Genomic DNA, 27719 nt, shown 5'->3' with positions numbered 1-27719 from the left:
GCACTCAAGAAGCAAAGGCAGGAGGACTACCACAAGATTAAGACCAGCCAGGACTACTTAAGATAAAAAAAATATTTTAAAAATATAAAATACATGTGTTCTTAGCATTCCTTGCTTAAAACTTTACAGTGGCTTCTCGTCTCATCTGGAAGAGCCATGAGGCCACGTGCTGACTGTCTCCCCTGACCTCTTACTACACTCCCAAACCTCTTCCCACTTGATCTGCTCTAACCACAACTGATCTCCTGTTATTCCCAAACACATCATACATGCTCCGAATGCAGAATATTTGCACTTAGTATTTTTTTAAATGAGTTAGACCACTTACGTAAAGGAAATACACATGTGGTATGCCATAGCCATTTTAATGAAAACTCAATCATGATTTGCCTGCTCCAAATATATGTTCTCTCAGGTAGTCCATCCTGGCATCCTCTGTTGACAGTGCCATAGAGTTCCACTCAAAGTAAGGGACCTGCAAAGTAAGTAATTCATTTGAATAAAAGCTTTAAAGAAACTGCCAGTGTTTTTAATTTGATTTCCCCACCATTAGATGGAGCTTCTTACTGGTTTAGTGAGGGTAAATACAAGCTTTCTAATGATAGCTTCAGAGATTTATAAAATGTTATAAAATATAGAAATTATTTTTTATAACATTTTGCTTTTGTTTTTCAAGACAGGGTTTCTCTGTAGCTATGGAACCTGTCCTAGAGCTCACTCTGTAGACCAGGCTGACCTCAAACACACAGAGATCCACCTGCCTCTCTGCCTCCTGAGTGCTGGGATTAAAGGTGTGCTCGACCACTGCCCAGCAGCATGACATATTTCTTTATTGATTCTTTGGGACTATCACATCATGCACCCCAATCCCACTCACCTCCCAGTCCTTCCATGTCTGCCCCTCACCCTGCAGCTTTCCCCACAAAAGAAACCCCCAAATTAATTAAAAACAAACAAACAAACAAAAAAAGACCACCTTGCTCCTCCATCTTTCCTACCTAACACCTCCTTACTTGTCCTTAGTGGCATTGAGAGCCTTGGTGTCTCATGCAGTATACCCTTTTGTCTGATCAGCCCCACCCACAAATGTTCATTATAATGAATCATTTGGTTGATCCAAGGCCTCTGGCCTCTGGCACACCATCATCACTAGACCCTCACCAAAACTCCTTTCAGATATCCTGATGTTGCCCTGAGTCATGGAGATCCTGTGGTTATTGTTTTGCAGAACCAGTCCCTTCATGCACGCCAGGTCATAAATGGGGTAGAAGTCAGGTGGGCCAACCCAAGGCCCAGAATGTTGACCTGGGTAGTAGCTGAGCTGGCCCATCAGGGGGCACCTGGGGTTGGCCACACACACCCCCCCGCACCCCCCCCCGCTAAGATGAGGGGTGGAGCCAGCTCTCCTGTGCCCAATGCCACTGGGGCCAGCTCTCCCACACCTGTGGTGAGGGGTGGGGCCATCTCTCCCTAGTATGGGGGGAGGCAGCTCTCCCATGAGGGGCAGGGCCAGCTCTTTTTAGTGAAGGGACATATAAACTTTCAAGTGATAGCTTCAGAGACTTACAAAAATGTTATGAAATGTAGAAATTATTTTATAGGTCTCTAAGGTAATGAGCTAAAAGTGTGTATATGATTTGACACCCATTATTTGTAGTTGTTGATTTTTTGTGTGTGTGTGCTAAAAAAATTAAATGTGGGCACAGGGAGACTGCACCATCTCCATACAGAAGCAGGTTCTCCAATGATACCAAATCCAAGAGGCTCTAGATCTGGGCCTTCTCAGCCTCCAGAAATGTTATAAATAAAAGCTTGCTATTGACCCCACCCCTCAAATAGGAAAGAAGCCAGGTGGGGTGGCTCATAGCTGTAATACCAGCACTCCAGAAGCTGAGTCAGGAGTAGTGCCACACATTTAAGGCTAGACTGGCAAAGCCATAGTGAGTTCTAGACCAGCATGTCTACAGCATGTGACCATGTCTCAACTCCACTACGTTTCTCCCACTTTAAAAAAAAATGGAAAAGACTGGGGATAGAGAGATGGCTTAGTGGCTAAGATCACTGGCTACTCTTCCAGAGGACCCAGGTTTGATTCCCTGCACCCATATGGTGGCTCACAACTCTAACTCCAGCCTCTTCTGGCCTCTGAAGGCATCAGGCAGGCATTTGTGTACAGGCATACATCCAGGCAAACATCCATAGACATAAAATAACATTTAAAACAAAACAAAGCAACAAGGAAAAAAACAAAACAAAACAACAACAACAAAAAAACCCCAATAAACCAGCGTGAATGAGTAATTCCTTATTCTCACAGCTAATTTATAAGCAGTGCTTAATCTTGCCTCCTTGGACCCCAAGCATGCATACGGTACACAGACATATAAAAAGAAAGGCAAAACACCACATTAAAAAAAAAAATTTTTAAAATAAAGTTAAAAATTTTAAAGGGGAAGAGAGAAAGCACATCTTTCAGCAGACTTCAGCTGGCAGTGGGCTCTGAGCATTTCTATTGGGCTCTAATTTGCGAAAGCTGTGCGCATTTGCAAATGGGTATGCATATTTGTGCAGGGGATGGTAATAGATATAGGCATGGAGTACACATGCTTATGTCATTTCTTAGGTTGTTAGGCTGCAGTGAGATATTTACCCTTCCCACACCTGTCCCACTGACCACACTCATTGGGGATGGGGACGGGGACAAATGTGACATGGAAGAGCTAGGTCTGGGGTTGGGAACCCGGAGCTCTCTCTTGCTTCCTGGGCAGAGAGCATCCTTATGTGAGTTCGAGGCCAGCTGATTTACAAAGCAAGTTCCAGCTAACAGCTAGGACTGTTAGAGAGAAACCCATCTCAAAAAAACAAACAAACAAAACCCAAAACTTTTTTATATATACCCTTGCTAACTGCTAACAGATATTGAAGAAATCATATAAGGTGATAAAGGATTTAAATGGTACAAGGTAAAGAAAAATTAGCTTAAAAACATTCATTTTATATTGAATACTTATTTGAAATCAAATGAGTTGTTTTTTTGTTTGCTTGTTTTTGAGACAGGGTTTCTCTGTGTTCTCTGTTGAGCTCACAGAGATCTGCCCACCTCTGCCTCCTGAGTGCTGCTGGGATTAAAGGTGTGTGCCCCCACCATCCAGCAGGCTTCAAATGACTTTTTATATAAAGTTCAATAATATATACATGGGCTGGAGACATAGCTCAGCAGTTAAGATCACATACTGCTCATGCAGAGAATCCAAGTTGGGTTCCCAGCACCCACATCAGGAGGCTTTCAAGCTCCTGAGAATTTCAACTACTTCAGCCTCCATCGGCAACCTGCATTCACCCACCCACCCACCCACCCACCCACACAGTTTTAAAAATAAATAAAGCAGCTATATAAACAGCTGGCAGACTTAGGAGCTTTACCAGCAAGGCTGCAGAGCCTGCAGAGGTGGTGGCTGAAGCATAGCCTCTGAACTCTTAAGATGCCATGTGAAGCTTCCGTCCTGCCACCACCTAGAAAACATGCTCTGCCTCACAGCTCCCTTTATCCCCATTCCTATAACATCAACAAAAGGCGTTTCCCCTACATAGCGTACATATGATACACTACCCTTTTCCTTTTAAAACCTGTCCATAATGTCTAACATGCAAAAAATATGCAAATCAATAAAATGACATTATGTTTTGCTTTTTGTTTGTTTGTTTTTATTTTTGAGGCAAAGTCTCACTGTGTATCCCTGGCTGGCCTGGAATGCAATATATAGACCAGGTCTCTCACGGGACCTGCAGCTAGGCTGGTATAGCAACATGCAGCGATCCACCTATCTCGGCCCACACAGCACTGGGATCATAGATGCACCTGGCCCCACTCTCGACCACCATGCCTTTTTAGAGGCTGAAGCACATGACTGTCTCATACCTGAATAACACGATAGCCCAAAATTTCCAAATGCCGTTTTTTCATAGCAGATTTTCCTTTTAAGTGAGGAATGTTTGAACAAAAGGCTCTTACATCCAAAAATTCTAAAGCAATCCTACAAAAATCAAAATGAGAAATTAAGAAACTGGTAATCATAAGCCTTTCAATGAAAAGAATGTATTCACATAAACAAAGGCTACATGACTATAAATCAGTACAATGAGAGGGATTTCTATTTTGTTCATTCTGAGACAGAGTATCAAGTAGCCCAGTGTGGTGGTTTGAATGATTGTCCCCAGTCTCGGATTTGAATGCTTGGTCCCCATTAGGTGGCTCCATTAGGAGAGGTTTGGTGAGGTGTGGCATTGCTGGAGGAAGTATGTCACTAAGTGACAGTGTCCATACCCATCTGCTGCCATGCTTCCCTGCCTTGACGGTGATGGACTCTTATCCCTCTGGAACCATAAGCCCCAAATAAACTCTTCCATATCTAAGGAGCCTTGTGCATGGTGTTTATCACAGCAATAGACGAGTGACTAAGACAGGCTAGTCTTGAACTACTGACTCTCTTGTTTCTGGGACGAAAGGTACACGCTATGCCCAGCTCCAAATTATTTTTCTACGTAAGAAATTAATAACTAAAGTCAACCTTTTCATTTAAAGAAACTATATAGCAAATCATCTCATGAGTTTCTTTGCCCAACGTGCATTATGAGATAGATTCTTCGATGAAGAATTTACCCATAAAGTGGAAGCAACATGCTGTGGTCTAACCAGATGTGTGAGAACAGCAGCAATGCAGGAGAGGCTAAGTGCTCTTCCAAGTAGAAAAGCATGGGACACAAGAAGAAAACACTGCACTCCTGGCTAAGGAAAACTAGGTCATCACTTGGTTGAACAGACTGCTGGCCTGTGGACAGCTGAAGGAAAGTCACAGTTAGAAGGCACTGGATAGGCAAAAGTATAGGGACAAATGGTATGGAATGTTTAGTAGCAGGTGCTATAATCAACCCTTAATAAAAGAGGCTATAATGAAATGCTGAATGTAATCATTCAAAAAAATACCCTAAAACTAAAACATACCTCTCAGATTCTGGTGGAAGGCTTGACTCAACTTTTGAAGTTTGTGACTCCCAGTATATTCCTGGTGATTTTCCTGGAGTTATGCTACGGCTTTTATAAGGGAGAGGTTTCTTTCGTTTGTCCAAAATGCATTCAAAATCTTATTTAAAAAAAGAATCAATAGTATAAGTTAGGTAAATTCTAGCAGCCAAAAGTTTAAGTATACTTTAAATATTTGCATATATATGTATATATACATAATTTAAAAGCAAAATGAACAATAAGGCTCCCTGATTATCTAATTCATTCTGTAAGGTATTGTCCAATGGTACTTTTCTTTGAAAAAAAAATCAATAAATTCCAAGCAACTATTAATGGACTATACCACATAACTGGCTACACTTAGCACTTACCTAAGTCAAATCATATCAAAGAATTGTGATTTACGTCAGACACAGTGATGCATGCCTGTAATCTCAGCAATTGGGAGGCCGAGGCAGAAGGATGACAAGTTAGGATCAGCTGAGCTACATAGACAGACTGTCTTAAAAAAAAAAAAAAAAAAAAAAAAAAAAGTTTTATTGTTTCCTGGCCACCTTTGGAGGATGTTAAGACACCACTTGAAAACAAGGACAAGCCTTCTTATCTTATACTGCATGTACGGGGACTAAATTGACACAGAAATGTTTTTTGGAGACAAAATGGAGCAATCAGTGTAGAAGGAATGGAACATGCAGAAACTTGCTATTCTGGCCTCCCTTATGGATGCTAGATTTAGGCAAGCATTTGGCCATGGCTACTAAAATCAGTAGGGCAAACCCTCATGAGGGACTGTCTCACAGATGAACCACCCTGAAGAGCATTACAAACCCACTGACAATGATGACTTTTGATACAATGCAATAAGAAATAGCTACTTGTCAGACAGTCTGGCCAGAGACAAATAAAAGCTAGAATCCAATTAGGCATCTACCTCTAACTGTTGGTTTACCAGAAAGGGAAGAGCAACATGAATATGTTAAATGATGTCAAAGGGGTTCAATCAGAAGAGTTTAGATGATGAAACGTTTTCCAATAAATTATGAGAGGAAAAAGGGAAAAAAACAAACAAAGACAAATTAACCAAATGCAATGTTTGGATCAATCGTGAACAAATAAATAAAAAAATATAAGAAACAATCATGAAGGCTATATAATATTAAATTTAAATTGTTCTACCTTTTCATTTCTGAGATGAGCTCGCTATATTGCTTAGTTGGTTAAGAATCCCAAGGCTCAGGATGTATCCCTGGTGCACAAAAGGACTTTGCAAACATATCCCCCATGGAGGGATAACTGCCTTATTCTAGAGATAGGAGAGAAGCCTTAGTCCCTACTTCACAGGACCTGTCAGATCTACATGACCCCAACTGGATGGCATTCCCCTACATATTGTATTGTGGTGGGGGGTTGGGAGGGGAGGGTGTTTAGAGTGCATGGGAGAGGGTAGAGAGGGCAAAAGGGAGGGAAGGAGGGAGGGAGGGCTTGGGGGGAGGGAGGGAGGGAGGGAGAGGGAACTGGGATCGACATGTAAAATAATAATAAAAAAAAAAAAAAAAACGCTTTGACTCCAAAATTTAAGTTGAAGAACAAGTTACTGGGGAAAAGTATTTCTATTTTTGTTTCCACAGAAAATGAAAAGATGTGGATTCCTTCCAGACTAATGTGGTTTGATCACACCAGACCGCCTGAAACAGAGTACAAGCTGATCCTACATTCCAAACAGCTGGACAAAACAGCCCTACAGACTACAGCTAGGATATCTGAATCTTCTTCGAATCCCCCAAGACAGCGCCCCTTACCAGCAGGAAGTAGTTTGGAAAGAACGACGCCCAAATTCCCAAATATTGTGTATAAATGTTTGTTTTCATTTAATTGGACTTTGTTATATAAAATTAAATAAAAAATACTCTATATGCATAAAAAAAAAAAAAAGAATCCCAAGGCTCAAGTCATCCTTCTGCCTCAGCTTCTTCCATAACTGGACTATCAGTATATGCCACAGCTCCCAGCTTTGTTGTATATGGTGGCTGAATAAATGTTCCCCATATTCTCAGGCATTTGAATACATGGTCCCCAGTTGCACTATGTGAGGAGGCTTATGAGGTGTGGCCCTCATAAGGAGTGAGTGCATCCCTGGAGGGCAGGCTCAGAGGTTTCAGAACCGCCTACCATCCTCCATGGACTCTGCATCAGTTCCTGCCTTGACTTCCTGCCCTGACTTCCCTGGATGACAGGTAACAAGCTGTGAGATGAAACAAATCTTTTTATCCCCAAGTTGCTTTTAGTCATAGTGTTTCTTATAGCAATAGAAAGCAAAGTAGGACAGATGATCTCACCCATAATTTATATAATGGAACTTTAATAACCAATATGATGGGATTAGGAGAAGAGCATTTGGGAGGTGATTAATTCATGTGGGCAGAGTCCTTATTACCATGTAAGATGCAGCATCCTCTCCAAACAGGAAAACTAGGGAAGTGGGGTACAGCAGGATAAGAGCAGCAAAGGCCTACACTTTTCCCATGTTTTGGTTTTCTTCCTTCCTTCCTTCCTTCCTCCCTTCCTTCCTCCCTCCCTTCCTTCCTTCCTTCCTTTCTTTCTTTCCTTCTTTTTGGGATACGGTCTTATTCTGCTGCCCAGGTGTCACTTAAACCTCCAGAGAAGCTGGGATTATAGGCATGTGCCATCATGTCCAGGGAGGGTAGAATCTTGGTTTGTTGTTGTTATTGCTTATTTTGGTTTTGTTTGGTTTTTGGTTTTTTAAGACAGAGTTTCTCTGTGTAGTTCTGGCTGTCCTAGAATGCAATGTCTACTTTTGTCTGTTTGAAAATTTTCATAATAAAAACTTGAAGAGAAATTATAAGTAAGCCCGGGGCTTGAGAGATAGCTCAGTGGTGAAGCACACTAAAGGCCGCTGCAGAGGGCCTGGGTTGGGTTTCCCACGCCCATCAGTAACTCCTGGCTCCCTCTTCAGGCCTATGTCAGAATCAAGGCTACACTTAGTGTAATGTACAATGTGTGTAATACTTACACGTGTAAAATAAAAATAAATAAGTCTTTACAACGATTGCAAACCTTTCCAAAGTTCCTGCTAATCAGACAACTAGTCAAGTGAGTTTGGTCAAAAAGAGCTGGTCATTTCCAGTGACTTACCCACGATGTGGTAATATGGAGAAAGCGCAGAAGGCTTTACACATCTCAGTCCTCCAAGGACTTCTGCTAACATTCTATAGATCCGCTGTTGTGCTCCATTCATCACACCAATATCTTTAGAAAAATTAAGAAAATTTAAAAGCCATCCTAAGTCTATGAAATGAAAAGTAAGGATTTTTACCAACATCTTCAGGGTTGGCCAGGTGGCTCAGCAGTTTTGTAAATGGGCTTGCCTCCCAGGTCTAAGGAACTGAGTGTGATCCTCAGAGCCCAGATAAAGCAGGGAGAAGAGAACAAACTCCAGAAAGTTGTCCTCCGACCTCCACACTCATGTGAACAGACGTTTCTCTCCCACCCAAATAAGCAGTCAGAGGCTTAATATTCTAAGTACTTGGCCGATAGCTTAGCTTCTTCTAACTCTTACATTTAAATTAACCCGTATTTCTTTGCCACGTGGTTCCTTTTCTCAGTACAGCATTTTCATCTTGTTTCTTTGTGTTTGCCACAATGCCTGCCCTCTTCCCAGAATTCTCCTAGCCTGGCTCTCTTGCTCAATCTCTGCCTGCCCAGCTATCGGCCAATCAGCTTTTTATTAGCAGTGAGAGTAATACATATTCATAGTGGACAAAAAGATTGTTCCACAGCATTTGCCCCTTTTGTCTAAATAAAAAAGTGGAAGAGGCAAGAGGTCACAGGCGGCTGCTTTTCCGATCTTTCAGGTTTTTACCCCATCTGACTCCTGATTTTTATTGATAAAGATTAATTAGATTAACGCTTCACACACAACCTGTGTGTGCAACCGCAGGCACTCACAGGAAGTAAATAAGTACAGTAAAGCCTAATGTAGAATAACACTAAACTCAATGGGAGACTAGGGCCTGCTCTCAAGTGACCAATATCATAGTTGAGAAATTCCTGTAAAGTGAATCCCACCGACAAAAGTATTTAACAAGCCATAAACCCTCCTAATGGCGATAATAACAATGTACTATCTAATAATCTGTTCTGTAAGCAACTATACTCTCTTATCAAAAGGAAACAAACCTTTGTTATACTGCCCTTGACAAAAGCGATCATGAAACCATGGGATCTGAACTTCGGGGCATTCCAAGCAGACTGCTCTGTTTAACTCCATAAGGCGTAACTGGACCCTTGCACTTAGAGTTGAAGGTAAAACTGAAATTAAAAACAAATTACTAATGGATTTGAATAGCCCAGACCTGGCAGAAACTTCATTTCTTCATATCATGGCTCCCACTGTTGGTTGATACTGTAACTCTGACATGAGAAAGTCACTTCATCTGCGAATGCTTCATACATTTGGTAACTTGATTAAGACTGATTCTGTCAGGAGGCAGAAGCAAGTGGATTTCGCACAGTTTGAGGCCAGCCTGGTCTACAGTGAGTTCCAGGACAGTCTTGACTGTTATACAGAGAAACCCTGTCTCAAAAAACAAAACGAAACAAACAAAAAAGACTGATTTCTACACTTTCTGAATTTTAAAGCTACATTTTTTAAAATGCTACTTCCTTCCATATTTTAGAATTTATCCTAAGGAAACGATCCATGGTCATATGTAACATTCACATTTGCAATGAATTGAAAATAACCTATAAAATAAGAAAGGAGTCCCAGGATATAACTAAAGTGGCATGCCTACAGTGCACACACAAAGTCCCAGATTCAATCCACAGCACTGCCTTTCTTAAAAAGGGGTTCCTGGTTTCAGATAATAGAAGTTTTATTGTAGCTACATAATGGTATGTCATGAGTCCAGTAAAAATATGCCATCAAAAATATTTCATGACATGGAAAGTTGTTCAGAATATAGTTCAATGAAAACAGCATCATAAAAAGCAATTTAGGATCCCCATCCATTTAAAAGCATACCTTGAAACATAAGTATTTATATGAGACCAAAAGACACAAAAGAAATAGGTCAAGCACTTGGGGCGCAGCCTAGCGGTGGAGTGCATGGTCAGCATGCTAGATGCCCCAGCTCAGTCCTCTCCAAACAAAAGAGGGAAAGCACCACCCGGTAAAGGTGATTTTACTTGGTGGGAGAATTAGGGACAGTATCTAACTTTAATGTTGTTTTATGTGCTTTCCAAAGTTTCCATAATATTCATATTTTTTTATGATGGGATCTCAGTACAAGGCCCCGGGTGGCTTGGTCAGCTTCAAACTTTCAACCATCCTCTCGCCTCAGTCCCTCAAATGCTGAAGCCATGGGTGAAATGTGTGTGTGTGTGTGTGTGTGTGTGCGCGTGCGCGCGTGTGTGTATTACAGACCTATTATATATTATACATATTTACAAGTATATTCACATATATATGTATACATACAAGCCTACCCTCCTAATCCCGGAGATGAAACCCAGGGCTTAACAAATGCTAAGCAAGCATTCTACCATTAAACTACCCCCCAGTCAATCATAAAATGCTTTTATTAACAGGAAATAATGTTATTAGCCTTTAAATGCTTCAGTATGGACACAAATGACACTTGCATATAAAGTACATTTAATAAATTCCAAAAGTAAAATACAGATACTTACTTTCAAGCTGAGAATCTAATCTGGCTAAGAACTCAATGTTAAACATTTTCTTTAGCAGTTCTTCTGGAAAATATTCAAGTGTGGCCAAAGAAAAACCAAGAAACACTAATGTAACAGGGTCCAGTGTACCTAAAAAATAAGTTTAAAAATTATAACATAGAGCTGTTTCACATAAACATATAGAGAAGCTGTTCAGATAAAGCTAAGGCTTTTTTTAATGATAAAAAATAAAGGGGTTAAAGAGAGATGGCTCAGTACTTAAGAGCAGTGGCTGCTCTTCTATAACACCTGGATTCAATTTCCAGTACCCACATGGCAGCTCACAATTGCCTGTAACTCCAGTTCTAGGGGGCCCGACACCCTCACACACACATAGATGCAGGCAAAACACCAATGTATATAAAATAAAAATAAATTATTTTTAAAAAGAAAATAAATCATATCAACACAGCACTCACAAAATTTATATGATTACATTTCAACAGTAAATCTGAAGCAGGGAGAGAGTAAGAAAGATGGACAAGAGAAAAGTACTATTAACCCAGCATGGTGGCATATACCATTAATCCCAGCATTCAGGAGGCAGAGCCAAGTGGCTTTCTGTTTTGAGGCTAACTTGGTTATAATATTGAGTTCCAGACCAGTCAGGGCTACCCCGTGAGACCATTTCTCAAAACATAAAGCATACCAGGCAGTGGTGGCGCACGCCTTTAATCCCAGCACTCTGGAGGCAGAGGCAGGCAGATCTCTGTGAGTTCGAGGCCAGCCTGGACTGCAGAGTGAGTTCCAGGACAGCCAGAGCTACACACAGAGAAACTCTGTCTATAAAAAAAATAAATAAAATTTAAAAAGCAAAATAAAATACTATAGGGTATGTGGGGGGGATACTGTGGCAATACTGTGTTTCTTGGTATCTCAATACCTTTCCTTGGCAATTCAATTTGTGTACTCGTATACTGAGAATGTTATGTTTATTATACTGTAAAGGTTTTGAAAATTGCCTTGAAAAGAAAAAGAATTCAACACACAGGGACAATGATCTGTAAGAGGAATCTCGGTCTCTGGCCATAAAAATAGAGTTTCTCAGAATGAACTGAGGAAAATTATCACTCCATTTATTTATTTATTACAGTACCAGAATTGAACCTGGGCCTCATCCATGCTGGGCAACTGGTTTTCCATTCTTTTATTTATTTTTGATTTATTTTGATTTTGCCAATTAATTTTGAGACAGTTTACCACTACATTTCCCAGGCTAGTCTTGAACTCATTCTGTAGTTCCAGCAGGCCCTGAACTTGCCATCCTCCTGCTTCTGCCTCCAGGATAGCTGCCATTCACTTTGGTACCACCAGGTCCAGCTCTGTTAACTACTTTACATTTTTCTTAAAAGACAGACTCTCTAAGAATTTTCAAATTTATTGGGAAAAAAAGCAAAACAAAACAAAAAAACACAAAAACCAAGTCCTTTTCAGTCTTCTCTTATAACTAAAAAAAAAAAAAAAAAAAAAAAAGATCTAGCCAAAAGATGCTGAGATTCCAGCACTCTGGAGGCAGGAGAAGGCAGATCTCTGAGTTCAAGGTCAGCCTGGTCTACAGAGAGAGTTTCAGGACAGCCAAAGCTACACAGAGTAACCCTGGCTCAAAAAAAAAAAAAAAAAAACAGAACAAAACAAACAAAACCCAATTTCTAAGTCTCTATATGAGACCATGAGGAAAAGGTTAAATTTCAGTTCTCTCTGGCTGTTGACTTATAATTAAGACAGCACATCAAACCTCAGCTTTAGGCCTCATCTTTCCACATACAGTTTTACTACTAGTAAAGAGCACTGCATTTGCCATGCGTGCATACATCATGCATTCACACCACAGCCCTCTTTTACTTGTTTGTTAATGGACACAGGATCGTAAGGCATCATTAGATACTCTCTGGCTGATACATCCTACAAAATACAGGAAAACCCATTAGCAAAGAGCTTCCAGATCTACATAAATACACCCAGCATGGACCCTAGCATCTTGCATGGGATGTGAAGCTCCCACTGAGCACCTGCTGTTTGGCTGATGACTTATCCACTGGGCACAGCTATAAGACTAGGTCCTGGCTGTCTTTCCAGCAACCTCCCTATCCCCACTGCTGACACAGGACCTGCTATTACTGAACAAAGCACACATGCTCTCTCCACAGGTCCTCTTCCATTCTCTCATGCTGGGGCTCTCTTCCATATTCACTGGCCACGTCATTTCCTCACTGCATTTAATCCATGGTTGAAAATCATCTCAGAGAAGAGCTCCTGAATCATCAGCACTCTTGCCAGCCCAATTCAGCCCACTCCACTATGCTCCCTCCATCCTACACACCTGCAATAATGCTTGAGTACTTCATCTTATAGATGTGTACATTGCGTATGTCAGTGCCCCCTCATACAGCACAGTAGTATATTTATATTCTCCAGTGCCTGGGACAGTACCTGACAAGCAGTAAGTGCATAGCGACTGCTGACTACAAAGACAGAGCTATGAGCCAGACAGATCAGTTCTAAAACTGCCAAGTCATATGAACAACTAGGGTGGGTCTGAGAATTCTTGAAGTTCAGTCTATCCCAAACGTAATTAGGACCCCAAAAACAAAGAGAAGGAAAAAGGAAACTCCCAACCTCTGCTATCTGCTTCCAAAAGTACATAGATAATCCTAAGAGCACTGGGAAACACAGACATTTGCATTACAATTCATTACAACAGCAAAATTAGTTACAAGGTGGCAACAAAATAATTTTACGGTCAGGGTCACCACAACAGGAAGATCTGTATTAAAGGGTCAAAGCATTAAGAAGGCTGGGAACCACTGTGCCAGACCCCAGTTTGACTCCAGCACCCACACAGCACCTTACAGCTACCTGTTAACATCAGTTCCAGAGGATGAAATGTCCTCTTCTGGTTTCCATGGGCACCAGACATATTAGTGCTGCACAGACACAAATGTAGGCAAAACACGCATACACATAAAAATTTAAAACCATTAAAACTGGATTCAAACCACAACAAGATACTTTTGCAGACAATGAGTGATACAGCCACCACTAGCACACACACAGAGGAGACAGAAGAGCACGCTAAGACAAGCAGCCAGTCTGAAATGTGACACATCTTCAATAATACAGCCAATCTCCATTATTCAAACAAACAAACAAACAAACAAACAAAAAATCAGGAAAAATAGGAAGGAGGTGACAAAAGTAAACAAAGCTCATTTCTTGAATAAGTTAGAAGACAATTCAGAACCTTATACTCAAGCGCTAAGGAGGCTGAGCAAAAGGATCAAGGTTTCAAGGCCAGCGTTAGGCAGATGGGTTAAATCCTTATTATACAAGCATGAAGATCTGAGTTCAAATCTCAAGAATCCATGTAAAAAGTTGGCCCGGCTGAATGCACCTGTAACCCTATGCTGGGGGAGAAGACAGAAGGATCCCAGCAGCTCGCCCAGCCCACCAACCTAGCCCCATCCGTGAACTCTAGGTTTGGTTCTGACCATGCCTCAAAAAATGAGGTAGATGTCTCATGGGTAAAGAGCTCACCGGGCAAATTTTAGAACCTGGGTTCGGATCCTCAGAACCTACGTAAAGCTGGGGAAATGGAAGGCAGAACAACAGCATGCTGGGAAGCTCATGGTCAACTAGGTAGGAGGCACAGTAACAAACAAAACACACGCACAAGGGGAAACAAGAGCACCTGGAAGTCACCCGAGATTGTCTTCTGCCACTCACACACGAGAACATGTACGTGTACACATACACACACACACACACACACACACATTGTGCATGTGCACATGCACATATAACCTCCCTGTATAGGAAGCAAAAATATCGGTAACAAATGGGAAAATTTGATAATGGTCAAAGTAGTAGATGGCACTGGTTGCCCATTATCCTGGTTATACTGCTGGCATAGTGGTTCGGAGGAGAATGTCCCCTGTCCCTGAAGCAGATGGAGTGCATAATTCAAAGGTTCATCGTATGCAGGAGAGTGCTAGAGGTCAAGCTAGACTGGGGGTATACTACATACGTCTGTTCCTCCAATTTTAATGAACTTCTGAACCCTTGGTAATAAAGAGGGAACCCTTTAATGAACCCTTGGTAATAAAGAGGGAAAAATCAAAAGCTTCTCCCCAGAGGACAACACTATGTTAAAAGTGTATGGGGTGGGTGGTACTCTAGACTATGAGAGATGAAACAGAAGACCACCCAAAGCAACAAGTAAATATTAGAGTAGTTATTTGGGGGTACAATTAGGAAGACTTTAAATACAGAGCTCTGTTAGGTATTCAGGGACCATTGCAGTTACTTAGTGTGCTAACAGTGTGTGCTGATACAAGAGTTTCACCCTTCCAGGCAGGTGTATGCTCCAGTAATACAGCACAGTATGCTTTGCTATTGCTGGGGGCGGGGGTGGGGAGGGAAAGGGGCAGGGAGCAAGCAAGAGATAAAGCAAGTTTGACGAAATAGCAGCATTACCACGTCCACACATAGGCTATATTGGTGTTCCTTGTTCAGTTCTTACATGTTTCTCATCTTCATACTAAAAAGATTCAGAGAACTGGGTACTTCTCTTCAGACAGGTTCTTTCAAGACACAATAGGTAGGGAGATAGGTGGATGGATGGATGGATGAACAGACAGGCTGGGAAGCAGACAGATGCCCATTAACTCCCCTCTGTAGCCCAAGCTGGTCTCAAAGAAGCAACCTTTCAGCTTCACCAAGGGCAGACATTATAAAAATACACAATCACACCCAGCTTCAAACATTTGTAGTATAGAATTGCCAACTATTATGAATACCCAATTATTGAAAGCCATCGTAACAGCTCTTAGCTCATATTTACAAGAAACCACTCATTCATTATATTGCCAAGCATTTTACCTACCTACATAAGAATTAAGGCACTGGACACAGGCTCCAAAAAACTCATCCCTTTGAGGTGGATCATAGTTCAAAATGCTGAATGGAAGGATAATAGCAAGGATTGAAAAGGGATGGATCTGTATTAAAAAAACAAAACTTTAGTATAGGCTTCAGCAAAATTAATTTTAATCTACCATTTGAGATAAAGTCTTTCTAACATGCCTATAATGAAATTACAAATGTATCACTCATTAACTTTTGCATCCTGCAGTGACTCAGGTCGATCAGACTTGCATTGCTGGGAGGCAAGTGCATTTACTTGCTAAGCCATCTTGCCAGGCCTGTAATTGTTTAATATTGATATCCCAGGGTTATAGGGGGAAAAAGAAAATTGAAAATCAGTTATTCACCACCATGTAAATATACCTAACATTGTAAATATTGCCTTCCAATTAAAAAGTTCTGACTTCTGATCTTAGCTGGGCATAGCGGAGCATGCTTGAATCCCAGCACTTGGAAGGTAGAGGCAGGAGAATTTCTGTGAATTTGAGACCAGTATGGTGAGCTACATAGTGAGACCCTGTCTCAAAAAAATGAAACAAAACAGAAACACTCTGACTTCTGATCTTAAGGACTGAAGGAATCAAAGGATGTGACCACTAATCTCCAGGTCCATGGTGGCAGGAACAAGGTGGCCGTTCTCCTGTTTGAGACAAGGTTTATCTGTGTGCCCACAGTGACCTTAAACTCCTGGCAGTCGTCTTGTCTCAGCCTCCCAAATGCTGGGATTGTAAGTGTGCCATCACACCCTGCCCCAAAGTAGTTCTAAAGTGAAAAGGCACAAACCGGTGAGCCAGAAGCCACAGTTGAGTTTTCAAACTTCACACTCGTATCTAAGTTTGGAAAATATTTATAACTTATATATGTGCTTCTGGAAGCTGACAGCGGTGTAAAAGTAACGTCTAACATGTAAACATCACCTTATCAATCTGCTGAACAACCACCGAAGCTATCCTATCAAGCAGCAGAGTGCTGAGGTAGTTAGTTTTGGAAAGGAAAGATGCAATCTTCGCAACATTGGTGCAATTGATTTCATCCGCAAAGTGTTGTAAAGCAGCAACTGATTCTTCAACAAATGATTCATGAAGCCACTCTCCTTTCAAAGATTTAAGCTCCTCCCACAGTAGATCCAAGTTGTTGCTTTGTTGTAATCGATGATGGCCCCAATGATCTAATTTTTGAAGGAGACCCAGTTGCTTTCTAGTAGTGCTAGCCAAGCACATGTGATCATTCTGAATCCACCTCATGAGAGATGCTACAACATCACTCAATTCCTTGAAGTCACACTGTGGTAAAACTGCTTCAATCCGGGACACTGCTGCTTCACTGAGGTGAGGAAGAGGAAGCAGAGAGAGAGCAGAGACCAGAATAGAGATCTCACTTGGGGTGACGCTGGCTTCCAAACGACTGTTATGTAAAGGACGGAGAAAACAAACACAATATAATCAACACACACTGGCAGCAACAACAAAAACACATGAAATGTGTGCATTAAAATACTGTTATGAAAGACGAGGTAATCTTAGAAAGTCAGTTCATTTAAGTTTAATTCACAGGGGACAGGTCATTAGGGGTCACTAAGGAAAAGCTGAGGTGCCGTAACCATGCTATACACTTTATGCAAAAACAAAGCCAGCATCAATGGGATTGAAAAGGTCAGCATCAGGCACCATCGCTGCCACCTCCACCACTGCTGCAGAACCTGAGCTCAGTGTCTGCATGGCCATCAGGAGCTGCTGAGACCTTGAATGAGCCCTGGCACAGGGCACTTCTCAAGAATACCAATTCCCTTCTTAATTATGTGTACTGGAAATACTACCTTACCACACTGGCAGGCAGACACATGATCACAAGCAGACAGACAGACACCTGACCTCATTCTCTACTCCCTCTTAACTAAATCTGCACAATAAGTATCCCACCATGAGAACAGTAATTCTTAAACAACGACTGGCCACTTTAAGGCACCTTTAGGTTTAGAAGTGTGGAAGAAATGATTTAATCTACATTACACACAAAACTGAGTTACTGTGATTTTACTATTTGTTGTTTTTGTAGTTCTGAGCTCCTATGTAAAATAAACAAAGAACAAACAGACACACACAAACCTCACTGATTGCTTGAAAAATAAAATAATCACAATATTCCATGCTAGCCAGGGTGCATTGGTCATTTGCTAATCGTAAACTTCACTTTTATTAATACTTCATCTTGGCTCAACCAATCAGTGGAAAACTGAGAACACATCCAGAGAAAATACGGTAATTTTCAGTTATTAATGTAAAGGGGAAAGTGTATATATGGCTGTTTAGCTGTTTGGTGGTACTGGGATCACACAAGGGGCACAAGCTAGTAAAGCACAGTAGGGATAGCACAGACAGATCTTAGAACGCCAACAATAAGCCATTCAGGTTTGTCTAGAAAGTCCCAGCTATTTTATACACTGAAAAGCAAATATGGATAGATTTTGAAATAAAACACTAATTGACTATTTTATTCTTTAAATGTTAAATCTTACCTGAGAATTAACTCTCTGAGTTTCACAAAAAGCTCCTTATCTTGAAAATGTAGATAATTCAGTGCTTGTGTTACCTTCAGTAGCTCTATCGATTTATAGTTACCCAAATGTTTATATAGAATTGAAGCAATTCTAAAAAAATAAAAAATTAAAAAAAATGTATTACAACCAGGTCATTCACTTACATAGTAAACAGTCACTAGATAGACTTCATGCCACATACTCTGCTCTATGTTGTAAAAATGTTTCCTCTTCTGTTCTTACAGAACTGTCTCAAGATATCAGATACATAAATAACTAAAATAAAGTAAGAGCAATCAAGAAGTGTGAATTTGAAAGGAGGAGAAAAGCATACTTTAGGAGCTAGAAGGTCACTCGGAGGTTAAGAGCACTGGCTACTCTTCCAGAGGACCTGGGTTTGGTATCCAGCACCCACATGATGGCTCACAATGATCTGTAATTCCAGTTCCAGGGAATCCAACAACCACTCTGGACTCTGCAAGCACCATGCATGCACATGGTACAAATACATGCAGGTCAACACTCATAAACATATTTTTATTAAAAAGAACACAGCTTTACTTCCCAAATTACAAAAAAAAGAAAAACAGACAGAAGAAAAGCTCACAGAGCAGACATCAAATTCCACATCCTATTGTGAAGGATATTTTTATCATGAGTTATTAGAAATTAGCAACACTAATATCATTTTCTTCCATTATCTTCTGGCCCTTGGGGGATAAGCTAAAAGCAATGAAAGAAAAGAAGGAGGGAAACTTGATGAGAAATGAGACAGAGAAACCTTAACTAAAGGAACATACAATAAACATATGCAATTTGAATGGTTTCTTTTCTTTTCTTCTTAAATCTTACATTACCAATAAGCTACTGGGTGGCATTACAGGCAACAGTGAGACAAGTCCATGTAGAAGCCATGCTCTGGAGACTCATTTTGAAAGTAGAGCCCTGGCTCTGTGCATGCACTATGACACACACACTGTGATGCATGCACTATAATTCACACACTGTGATGCATGCACTATGATGAGTGCACTATGTATGATGCATGCACTGTGATGCATGTACTATGATGCACACACTAAGATGCATGTACTATGGTGCTCTGCTTTGATCTAGCAGCAGCAGGAAAGGAAATGAAAACCTACCAAAAAAAAAAAAAAAAAAAAACCAACTCTGTCTCTATTCTGAAGTCACAAACATTCCAGAACAATGCCTTAAGTGGTCATTCTTATTACTTCAAAACAATCAGACACAAGTATTTCTGTCAGACAAAACAGATACTTATGAGTGACAACTAAACTTAGCACCATGAACTTCAGGAAAAACTACTTTTTAATCAAGTGTGCATTTCTGCTTTCCATATCTCCCATTGCTCCCAACACTGTCAGCACTTGCTGGCTGGTCAGCTCCTCTGACATCAGCAGTATAGTTGATTCAAGCCTAGAAACAAACAAACAAACAAATATATATATATTTTAATGTAGGAAGGCTAGCTTTCAACTTGTTTAAATTAACCATTTGGGGGTAACAGAAAGAAATCTACAGATATCTCTACTACGGAGGTGCTGGAAGCCCTGCTTAAGGAAAACAGCTCACCACACATCTACAGATTGCTAAATTCCTGGGCTGAAGAAATGGCTCAGCAGGTATGCGTGTGTACTACTATTGCAGGAGAGTTTGGTTCCCAGCATCCATTTCAGGTGGAGGTTCACAACCATCTGTAACTCCAACTCTAAGGACTCTAACACTCTACAGCATTTGCACTCTCTCTCACACACACAAACACACACACACGCATGCATGCATACACACCCATATATATATATATTAATTAAACATTTTAGAAAGAATACTATAATTCTAAATATTCTATATACTTAAGCCAAATAGGAGAATCATATGTATTCCTTAATTCTAGCCTCAAAATCTAGAGGAGAAGTGAATGATATCTGTGTATTAATTTAATATTTACTTATCTCTTAGCAATATATAGATGTTTTAAATGGAGTAAGATCTAACCAAAACATCATAAATATTCCTATGTATATCATATCTAACCAAATGCCAGGGCACTGATCTATAATCCAGCTATTTGAGGGGCTGAAACAAAATTGCAAGTGTTCAATGCTTACCTGAGAAACAGTGAGATTGCCTCCAAATAAAAAGTAAATAGATAAAAGAGTGCTTGTCTAATATGTGAAAGACCCTAGGTTCAATTCACAACACAACAAAAGATCCCACTAAATAATCCAAATATTGTATCTATACCAATAGCCTATGAAAACAGAACTTCTTAAAAGAGACATGAACCAGACCAAAACTCACTCAAGCTGAAAGGGCACCTGTTACTGTGCACCTAAGTGTTTGTTTTCAGGAGAGGGGTTGAGATGGGGTCCTGCTTTTGCAGCTCAGGCCAGCCTGGGACTCCCTTGTGTAACCCAGAGTGGCCTTAACTCAAAATATTCCTCCCAAGGCCTGGGATCACAGCCAGCCACCATTATACCTAAAGAAGAGTGTCTTCTTATTTTTAATTACTGCCAAATCTTTTTTTTTGTAAAATCATTTTTAATAACAGAACTATTTGTCTAGAATTTGAATAAATATTTGCAACAGGCATATAACGTTAACATTGTCTTAGTTGGAGTTTCTATTTTGGTGATAAACCACCATGACCAGAAGCAATTTGGGGGTTTTGGCAGTGAATGTAATGAAGATAACAGTGTAAAATGATCCACTGTTTAGACTACTGCAACCTAAATCTCACTCTTCTTCTGGGTCAGGAGTATCAAGCCTCTGTGTAAACTCAGGAGGGGCTAGTCAAAATACTTAGGTGAGGCCTTCATCTTTTGTCTGGTCCTCTGTGTAGGACACCCCAGTAGTCTAGAAGTTGGAAGCATATATGAAGTCAAAAAAACAGAGTGTAACATATTATTTCCCCTTCCACAGATGAAAGAGTGATTTTGATTTGTTTCAGAGTTCCAAGGAGAGCTAAGCTTGAAGAACCCAACTTGAAAAGTAAAGCATTTTAAACTAAGCTTACTGTTTCTTTATTTCAGGTCCTGCCACTGGTCCCAACGTGGCAAACAATCTGACAAAGCTTTCGGGGTAACCAGATGACCAGGGGATCATCTCCGCTAGCCTTCTTCGAGCCACTTCAATAAATTCAAAACTATGGAACTGCAGGAACTGATAGAGACTGAGGATTCTACTGATGGACTCCAAGTCAAGAAGGCTCACATTGCTTGTGAACACTCTATTACACCTCTCTAGTAGCGGGTAATAACTATACTTGACATTGCGAAGGAACAGTAACATCCTTCTTGCAGTGTTGACCTTGGAAGAATCCACAGTGTCTAAGAGAAGTTCTGCTTTGTTCACAAGTCGTTCTTGAAAACAGTGTGATATTACAGAAGAAATGCTGACCATCAAGACAGACAGGGCCCTGAAGGAGAAAAAAAGACACAAGGATTTTTATATTCCTAACAAAAATGACCAAAATTTAAATTAAATAACTAGATATGGAAAGAAACTAGCAAGCAAATTGTTTCATTTACTTTACTTTTTTTCTAGCATCATAAGAAACGGTTCTCTGGCTCTGACCTGGGAGCTCCATGCTTTCTGCTGCCACATCCAAAAATGTGACAGATGGCTGGGAACATGATGGGCAAACTCAGTATATCCTTCAGAAATCTTAACAATACCAAGTAGCTTTTGCTGTTGTTGTTGTATAGATGAGGATGATGAACTCACAAGAGATGCTGTTATAATGATGACTGACAGATTTCTATCTGCACCCAAAGCCTGGCATCCTCACACTTCCACAAGCCCCAAATAAATGTACCTTGCATCCTGTATGGTTTCCAAGTTCCTATTTACAATATCAGCTATTTTTCCCATTAATGGACTAAAATGTAAATGCTGATCGGCCAGGCAGGTGGAAAATATTGACAGCACATTAATATCAAACCTATAAAAAGAAATTTGAGCAAGATCATTAGTATCAATTAGGATGCTTGATACAGTTATAAAATAATAAGTAACAAAAATGCTAATACACTACTAATACAAGGTGAAGTTTTTTCCAGGGCTGGGAAATAAGTCAGTGGCCCAGCAAATGCCAGGCCCTAGGTTTGGGTTCGATCCTCAACACTAAGAACAAAACAAAACAAGCAACTTCAAGCTAGGCACACACCTTTAATCCCAACGTTCAGGAGGCAGAGGCAGAACTCAGAGGACCTCTGAATTCTAGGCCAGCCTGGTCTACAGAGCAAGTTCCAGGACAGCCATGACTACACAAAGAAACCCTGTCTTGAAAAAACAAACAAACAAACAAACAAAAAAAGAAAACATCAAATTTTCCAAGTTGAGTTGATTATTTATTATTAAAACTACCAAATGGTCAGACTTTTAAAGTTCAAAACTTCAGAAAAATTCAAAAGAGACTCACTCAAAATTATTTGAGTTTCCCTTATTAACTTTTTGAGGTAACACGGAATGTTGACTCATTTGCATACTAGCAAATGAGTAAAAAATCTCTAGATACTAAAAATGATCCAATTTCTTCAAGTGACTGGCAAGACAAAAATGCACTCTTACACATTTCAATGCTTTCCTTCCCTTTCCTCTTTTTTGTTACTTCTGGAGATCAAACCCCAGGGCTTGGACATACTTTGGCAAGCACTAAGCTACATCCCCAGTCAGTAGGTTTTAATTTGTTGCTATTGCTTGTTTTGTTTACTAAAAGCATCAGGATTGGGGTTAGAGATCCAGAGTTTATACTGTTCTTCCAAAGAACCCAAGTGGGTTGCTTAGCACTCCCATCAGACGGCTCACAACTAGTCATAACCCCAGCTCCAGGGGATTCAACACCCTCCTCTGGCCTCTGCAGGCACCTGCACAGTGTTCACAAATCTCCCCTCCCCCACTTGACACAACCACATACACACATAATTTTAAAAAATAAAACAAACAAAAAAAAATCTGTCTCCAAGCATAAGGAAGTTCATGGTAGCACAACACATAACAGCCAAAATTTCTAGTACAATGGGTAAATTTCACACAGCCACAGAACAACATACCACAAAGCAACACAAAGAATCCCAGCACTCAGGAGGCAAGGGCAGGAGGAGTTCTACAAGTTCAAGGCCAGGTTGGTCTACAAAGTAAGTTACACAGAGAAACCCGGTCTCAAAAACAATTTTTTAAAAAAACTTAATAAATAAAGAATCACTGCATCATATATTAGGACACTTCAAAACACATTGAGAAAACTAGATACAGGGATATATACTATAAGATTTTGTTTCTATAAAAACAAACAATAACAACAAACCCTAATTTTTGGCAAGGAGAGAAGATCCTTTTGCAATCCAGCAAGAAGTCTTAGTGACTATGACTAAGCTCAAAGACTTGAGTTCGACACCACACAACTGCTTAAAGTTGTTCTGACCTCCACATACAACCAATGACATGTGCATGCCCCACTATTCCCGTGACCCCTACAAAATGAAGAATAAACAAACGTGGAAAAAAAAACAACTAAGAAGTCAAGATCCTTTTGGGATAACAAAATGGAACCGGAGACTCTAAAGAGAATTTGGGGGAAATGGTGATACTATCTGTGTTGTTTGTTTTTGAGACAAGATCTTCCTCTGTAGTCCTGGATAGCCTAGAACTCATTATGTAGCCTAGGTTAGCCCAGAACTCCTAGAAATCCTCTTGCCTCAGGCCTTTCCAATGCAGAGATTACAAGAATGAACTGCCTAGCATACTGTTTCTCTTTTTAATTTTCTCTCTCTCTCTCTCTCTCTCTCTCTCTCTCTCTCTCTCTCTCTCTCTCTCTCTGTGTGTGTGTGTGTGTGTGTGTGTGTAGTCAAGTCTGAGGACAACTTGTGGGAATCAGTTCTCTTCTATATAGGTTGAGCTCAAGGATCCAACTCAGGTTATTAGGCTTAGAGAGAGAGATCTTCATCAATCACAGAGCACCTTTCTGGTCCTTGTGGTTGCTTTCGGAATCCTCCATCTCTCTCCTACTTTGAGTTTTCTTCCCTTGACTTCCATTTGCCTTATCCTACTAGCAGTGGCTTCTGGCTATCACAGGTTCTTAGGTAGAAAATGCAGAGGACTGTTACTGTCTTGGCTCTCATACATGGAGGAGCTCCCACACGTATTTGTAGAGCATGCTGTATATTCACAAGAGTCCAAATTCTTCTTGATAATCATCAGTTTTGGCCACATGAAAACACAGCTGTGTTTAGAAAGTATGTTTGCAACAACAGTCAACAGCGGTGGACCTGAAGCTTACTTTCTTTTCTTTCCTTCTTTTGAGTGAAGACAAAATTTCTTGACAGCAACACAAAGCAAGCTAAGACTGAAAGGTGCCCTCTAACAGCAACAGGTATTGGTGTAAAGCCTACTTTCTTTAAGAAGCTTCGAAGTGGACTATAAGTTGTAGTCACGGCCGACTCACAGGAATGGAGTGGCAGGACAATCAAGCATGCTCAACAGTGTCATACAACCCTCCACCAACCTAGTGTCTTCTTTTTTCCCTTTTTATAGTCCTTTCAATCTAGGGGTGTTTTGTTGTTGTTGTTAATAGTTATCTAATATATATAGGTGTTTTGCCTGCATGTACCACGTGTGGTACTTGTGCCTGTGGAGGCCAGAGGAGACTCTCTAGAACTCTAAGCTGCCACATGAGTGCTAGGAATCAATTGCCAGGCTATATCTCCAGCCCTGAAATTTAATTTTGTTTGTTTGTTTTATGGAGTCAACTAGAATCTTCTGTTTCTAGAGCAGAATTCTTCAAGAGTCAAAGCAACTAGTTCTCTGTCTTCGACTCTACTGCATTGATATTTTGATTAATATGTATATGGAAAAGCACACTAAAACCTGCTGTGTGGGAACACTTGAAATACTTTCCTTTCTTTATTAAAGAAAGAATATTATTTACACAATTAAAAACTTATTTTCTTTCTTTGAGACAGGGTTCCATGTATCCCAGGCTAGCCTCAAACATGCTATGAAGCCAAGGATGTTTTTGAATTTCTGATCCTCAGCCTTGAGGTGGTTTGAAAGAAAATGGTCCCCATAGGGAGTAGCACTATTAGGAGGTGTGGCTTTGTTGAAGGAAGTGTGTCTCTATGGGGGTAGTCTTTGAGGTCTCCTATGTTCAAGCTACCGTCAGTTGGGAACTCACTTTACTTCCTGTTGCCTGTGGAACAAGATGTAGAACTCTCACCTCTTTCTCCAGCACTATGTCTACCTGCACACCACCATGCCTAGCATGACGATAATGGACTAAAGCTTTGAACTGTAAGCCACCGCAATTACATGTTTCCCTTTGTAAGAGTTACCAGCGTCATGGTGTCTCCTCACAGCAATAAAACTCTAAGACAAGCCTCCATCTCTATAGTGCAATACCAAAGCTGTTTTACTGTGGTGCTGGGATGGAATCCTGCCCTCATGTATGCTAGCACACATTCTACCAACTAAGCTTCATCCCCAGGCCCAGTAGATTTGTGTGTCTGTGTCTGTGTGTGTGTGTGTGCGCGCAATTTCATTCTTTTTCTATATTTCATCATGATAACTGCCCACAAATAACCCTGATCTTATATGACAAACTCAGAGTACTTACCCCTCCAGTCTTTTCCAAGCTTCTATAACCAGTGCTTCAACTAGTGGGTGATGGGACTCAACAGCAAACCTCAATAAAAACAAGGGAAAGTAATCTTTAACTATGAAAGCCAAGAGATTACAAGTGAATCAACAAAAATAGAACTGAGTAACCACTGGCTTGTTACTAGACATTAATATGACTTAACCTACTTATCTGTTATATCTTCATTGCCTTTAGCCAATCACATTTCTCCAATATTCCACAATCAACCAGTCTCACATACTGAAAGCTAGTCATTTCTACTCTCCTAACTTTAAAAACTATTCCACTAACTGGTATCAAAAAATATTCTGAAAATATTATAAGAAAAACTGTCTTCTGGAGGAATGGCTTTCCCACTTTAAAAATATTCTTAGAAAATTAAAATATAAACTATAAATGTTTTCATAAACTGAAAAGCAACTTACTGTTTTACACTGTATAGCACATTCACCAGGGTGTGATCACTCATTGCTTCGATGTGATTTGTTGTTACATTGCAAAGAGTAAGAAACTGGGGATGGTTTCTGATACACTGAACATTTCTTTCCAAGTTGGTCTTCTGCTTCTGAAACTGCCAGAGTACATCAAATGCACAGCCCACTTGCTGTTCTGAAAGTGTGGCCGTATTTCTTTCAATGAGATCGAATACTTGTTCTTCATCTGTACAGTTCTGCATTTGAGTTACTAGTGACTCACAACTGAAGGGGCGTAACTGAAATGCTCTCCAAGAGAGGCGAGAGATGCCTCTTAGATGGAACATATTTATAACGGATGGGTCTCCAAAATACAGATTTCTTTTCCTTTGTTAGCACGATTTTTCTTTGGTTTAAAAAAAAAAAAAAAAAAAAAAAAAAAAGGTCATCGGCAGCTAGAAGTCAGGAAGTATGTGATGATATAAAAACTGATTTTCACTCGTGTGTTTTATTTACATCCTGATCTAAATCCATTCCGATAGAATCTGTAAAACAACTGGTTTACCTTGGTTACTCTTACCTCATTAATATCAAATTACTCTCCCAAATTCAAATTTCAAGTTTGAGGGTTTTTCTTTTTTGTTTGGACTACAGACTTCGTTCTTGGTTTGAACCAGCCAGATTTGATCCAAAATGAAACATCCAAGAAAAGGGTTTTGTTTTGTTTTTCCTGCACTCAATTTTTAAAAGTTTCTCTTCGATTCTGACCACAAAAGCAGCAGAACAAAATAAAGTCAAAACTGGTTTGTTTGATTTTTTAAAAGGTATTTGTTTGCTTGTTTGTGGAGATAGGGTTTCACAATCTACAAAGATTATAAAAAGGTGACCTTGAGGAAACTAACTATAGGAGAGGCCTCGGAAGTGTGACACAATTGGAAGTGAGGTGAACAGGCGTGAGCGGAGTATAACCCTACGGTTTACAAGTGACAGGTAACCAGTGCGCCTGGCCGGCAGGTGAGCTGGCTCTGAGCCAACGTGGTCTCCGCCTGCCCAGATAGCAAGGGGTTCGGCTTGCCCCGGTCTCCGGCGCCACAGAAAACCCAAACCCGCAAGGAAACCGCGACTGCTAAAGTAAACGGTGCGTCCCGGGCAGAACCTTTCAGGGTGCGGAAGACAGAGCCGCTAACAAACCCGCGAGTCCTTTCCCCACGCCCGCCACGGACCGGACAGGGCTGCTCCCGACGGTTCAGAGGGTAGGGATCATCCAAGGCCCGGAAACAGCAACAGGAGACTGGAATCTCTGGCTCACCCGTCGCATCCCGGGGTGTTTAGCCCTTCTGGGTGAAACATCTTTCTGTAACAGTGTCCCAGAGCGGAAGAAACGCAGCCCCAGGGAGGCATGCACCACGGAAG

At 40.6% G+C, this 27719-nt stretch overlaps 1 protein-coding gene across 1 annotated transcript; it reads right to left on the bottom strand.

The window, feature by feature from the left end:
- Window positions 1-346: 346 nt before the first annotated feature.
- Fastkd1 (FAST kinase domains 1) lies at window positions 347-26733 on the bottom strand. The gene is made up of 14 exons (XM_051184528.1): window positions 26319-26733; window positions 25870-25938; window positions 22075-22200; window positions 21274-21675; window positions 19563-19673; window positions 18213-18344; window positions 16615-17101; window positions 15657-15771; window positions 10736-10864; window positions 9221-9352; window positions 8177-8290; window positions 5003-5141; window positions 3920-4034; window positions 347-475 (listed from the first exon to the last, which is right to left on the bottom strand). The coding sequence occupies exons 1-14, from the start codon at window positions 26651-26653 to the stop codon at window positions 380-382; spliced, it is 2502 nt and encodes an 833-aa protein (XP_051040485.1). The 5' UTR covers window positions 26654-26733; the 3' UTR covers window positions 347-379.
- Between the last annotated feature and the right edge of the window lie 986 nt (window positions 26734-27719).

Source organism: Phodopus roborovskii, unplaced genomic scaffold, assembly GCF_943737965.1.
Source record: "Phodopus roborovskii unplaced genomic scaffold, PHOROB, whole genome shotgun sequence".
In the NCBI taxonomy this organism is placed as follows: domain Eukaryota; kingdom Metazoa; phylum Chordata; class Mammalia; order Rodentia; family Cricetidae; genus Phodopus; species Phodopus roborovskii.
The sequence above is the reverse complement of the archived record's forward strand: the minus strand, read 5'-3'. Positions and strand labels throughout refer to the sequence as shown.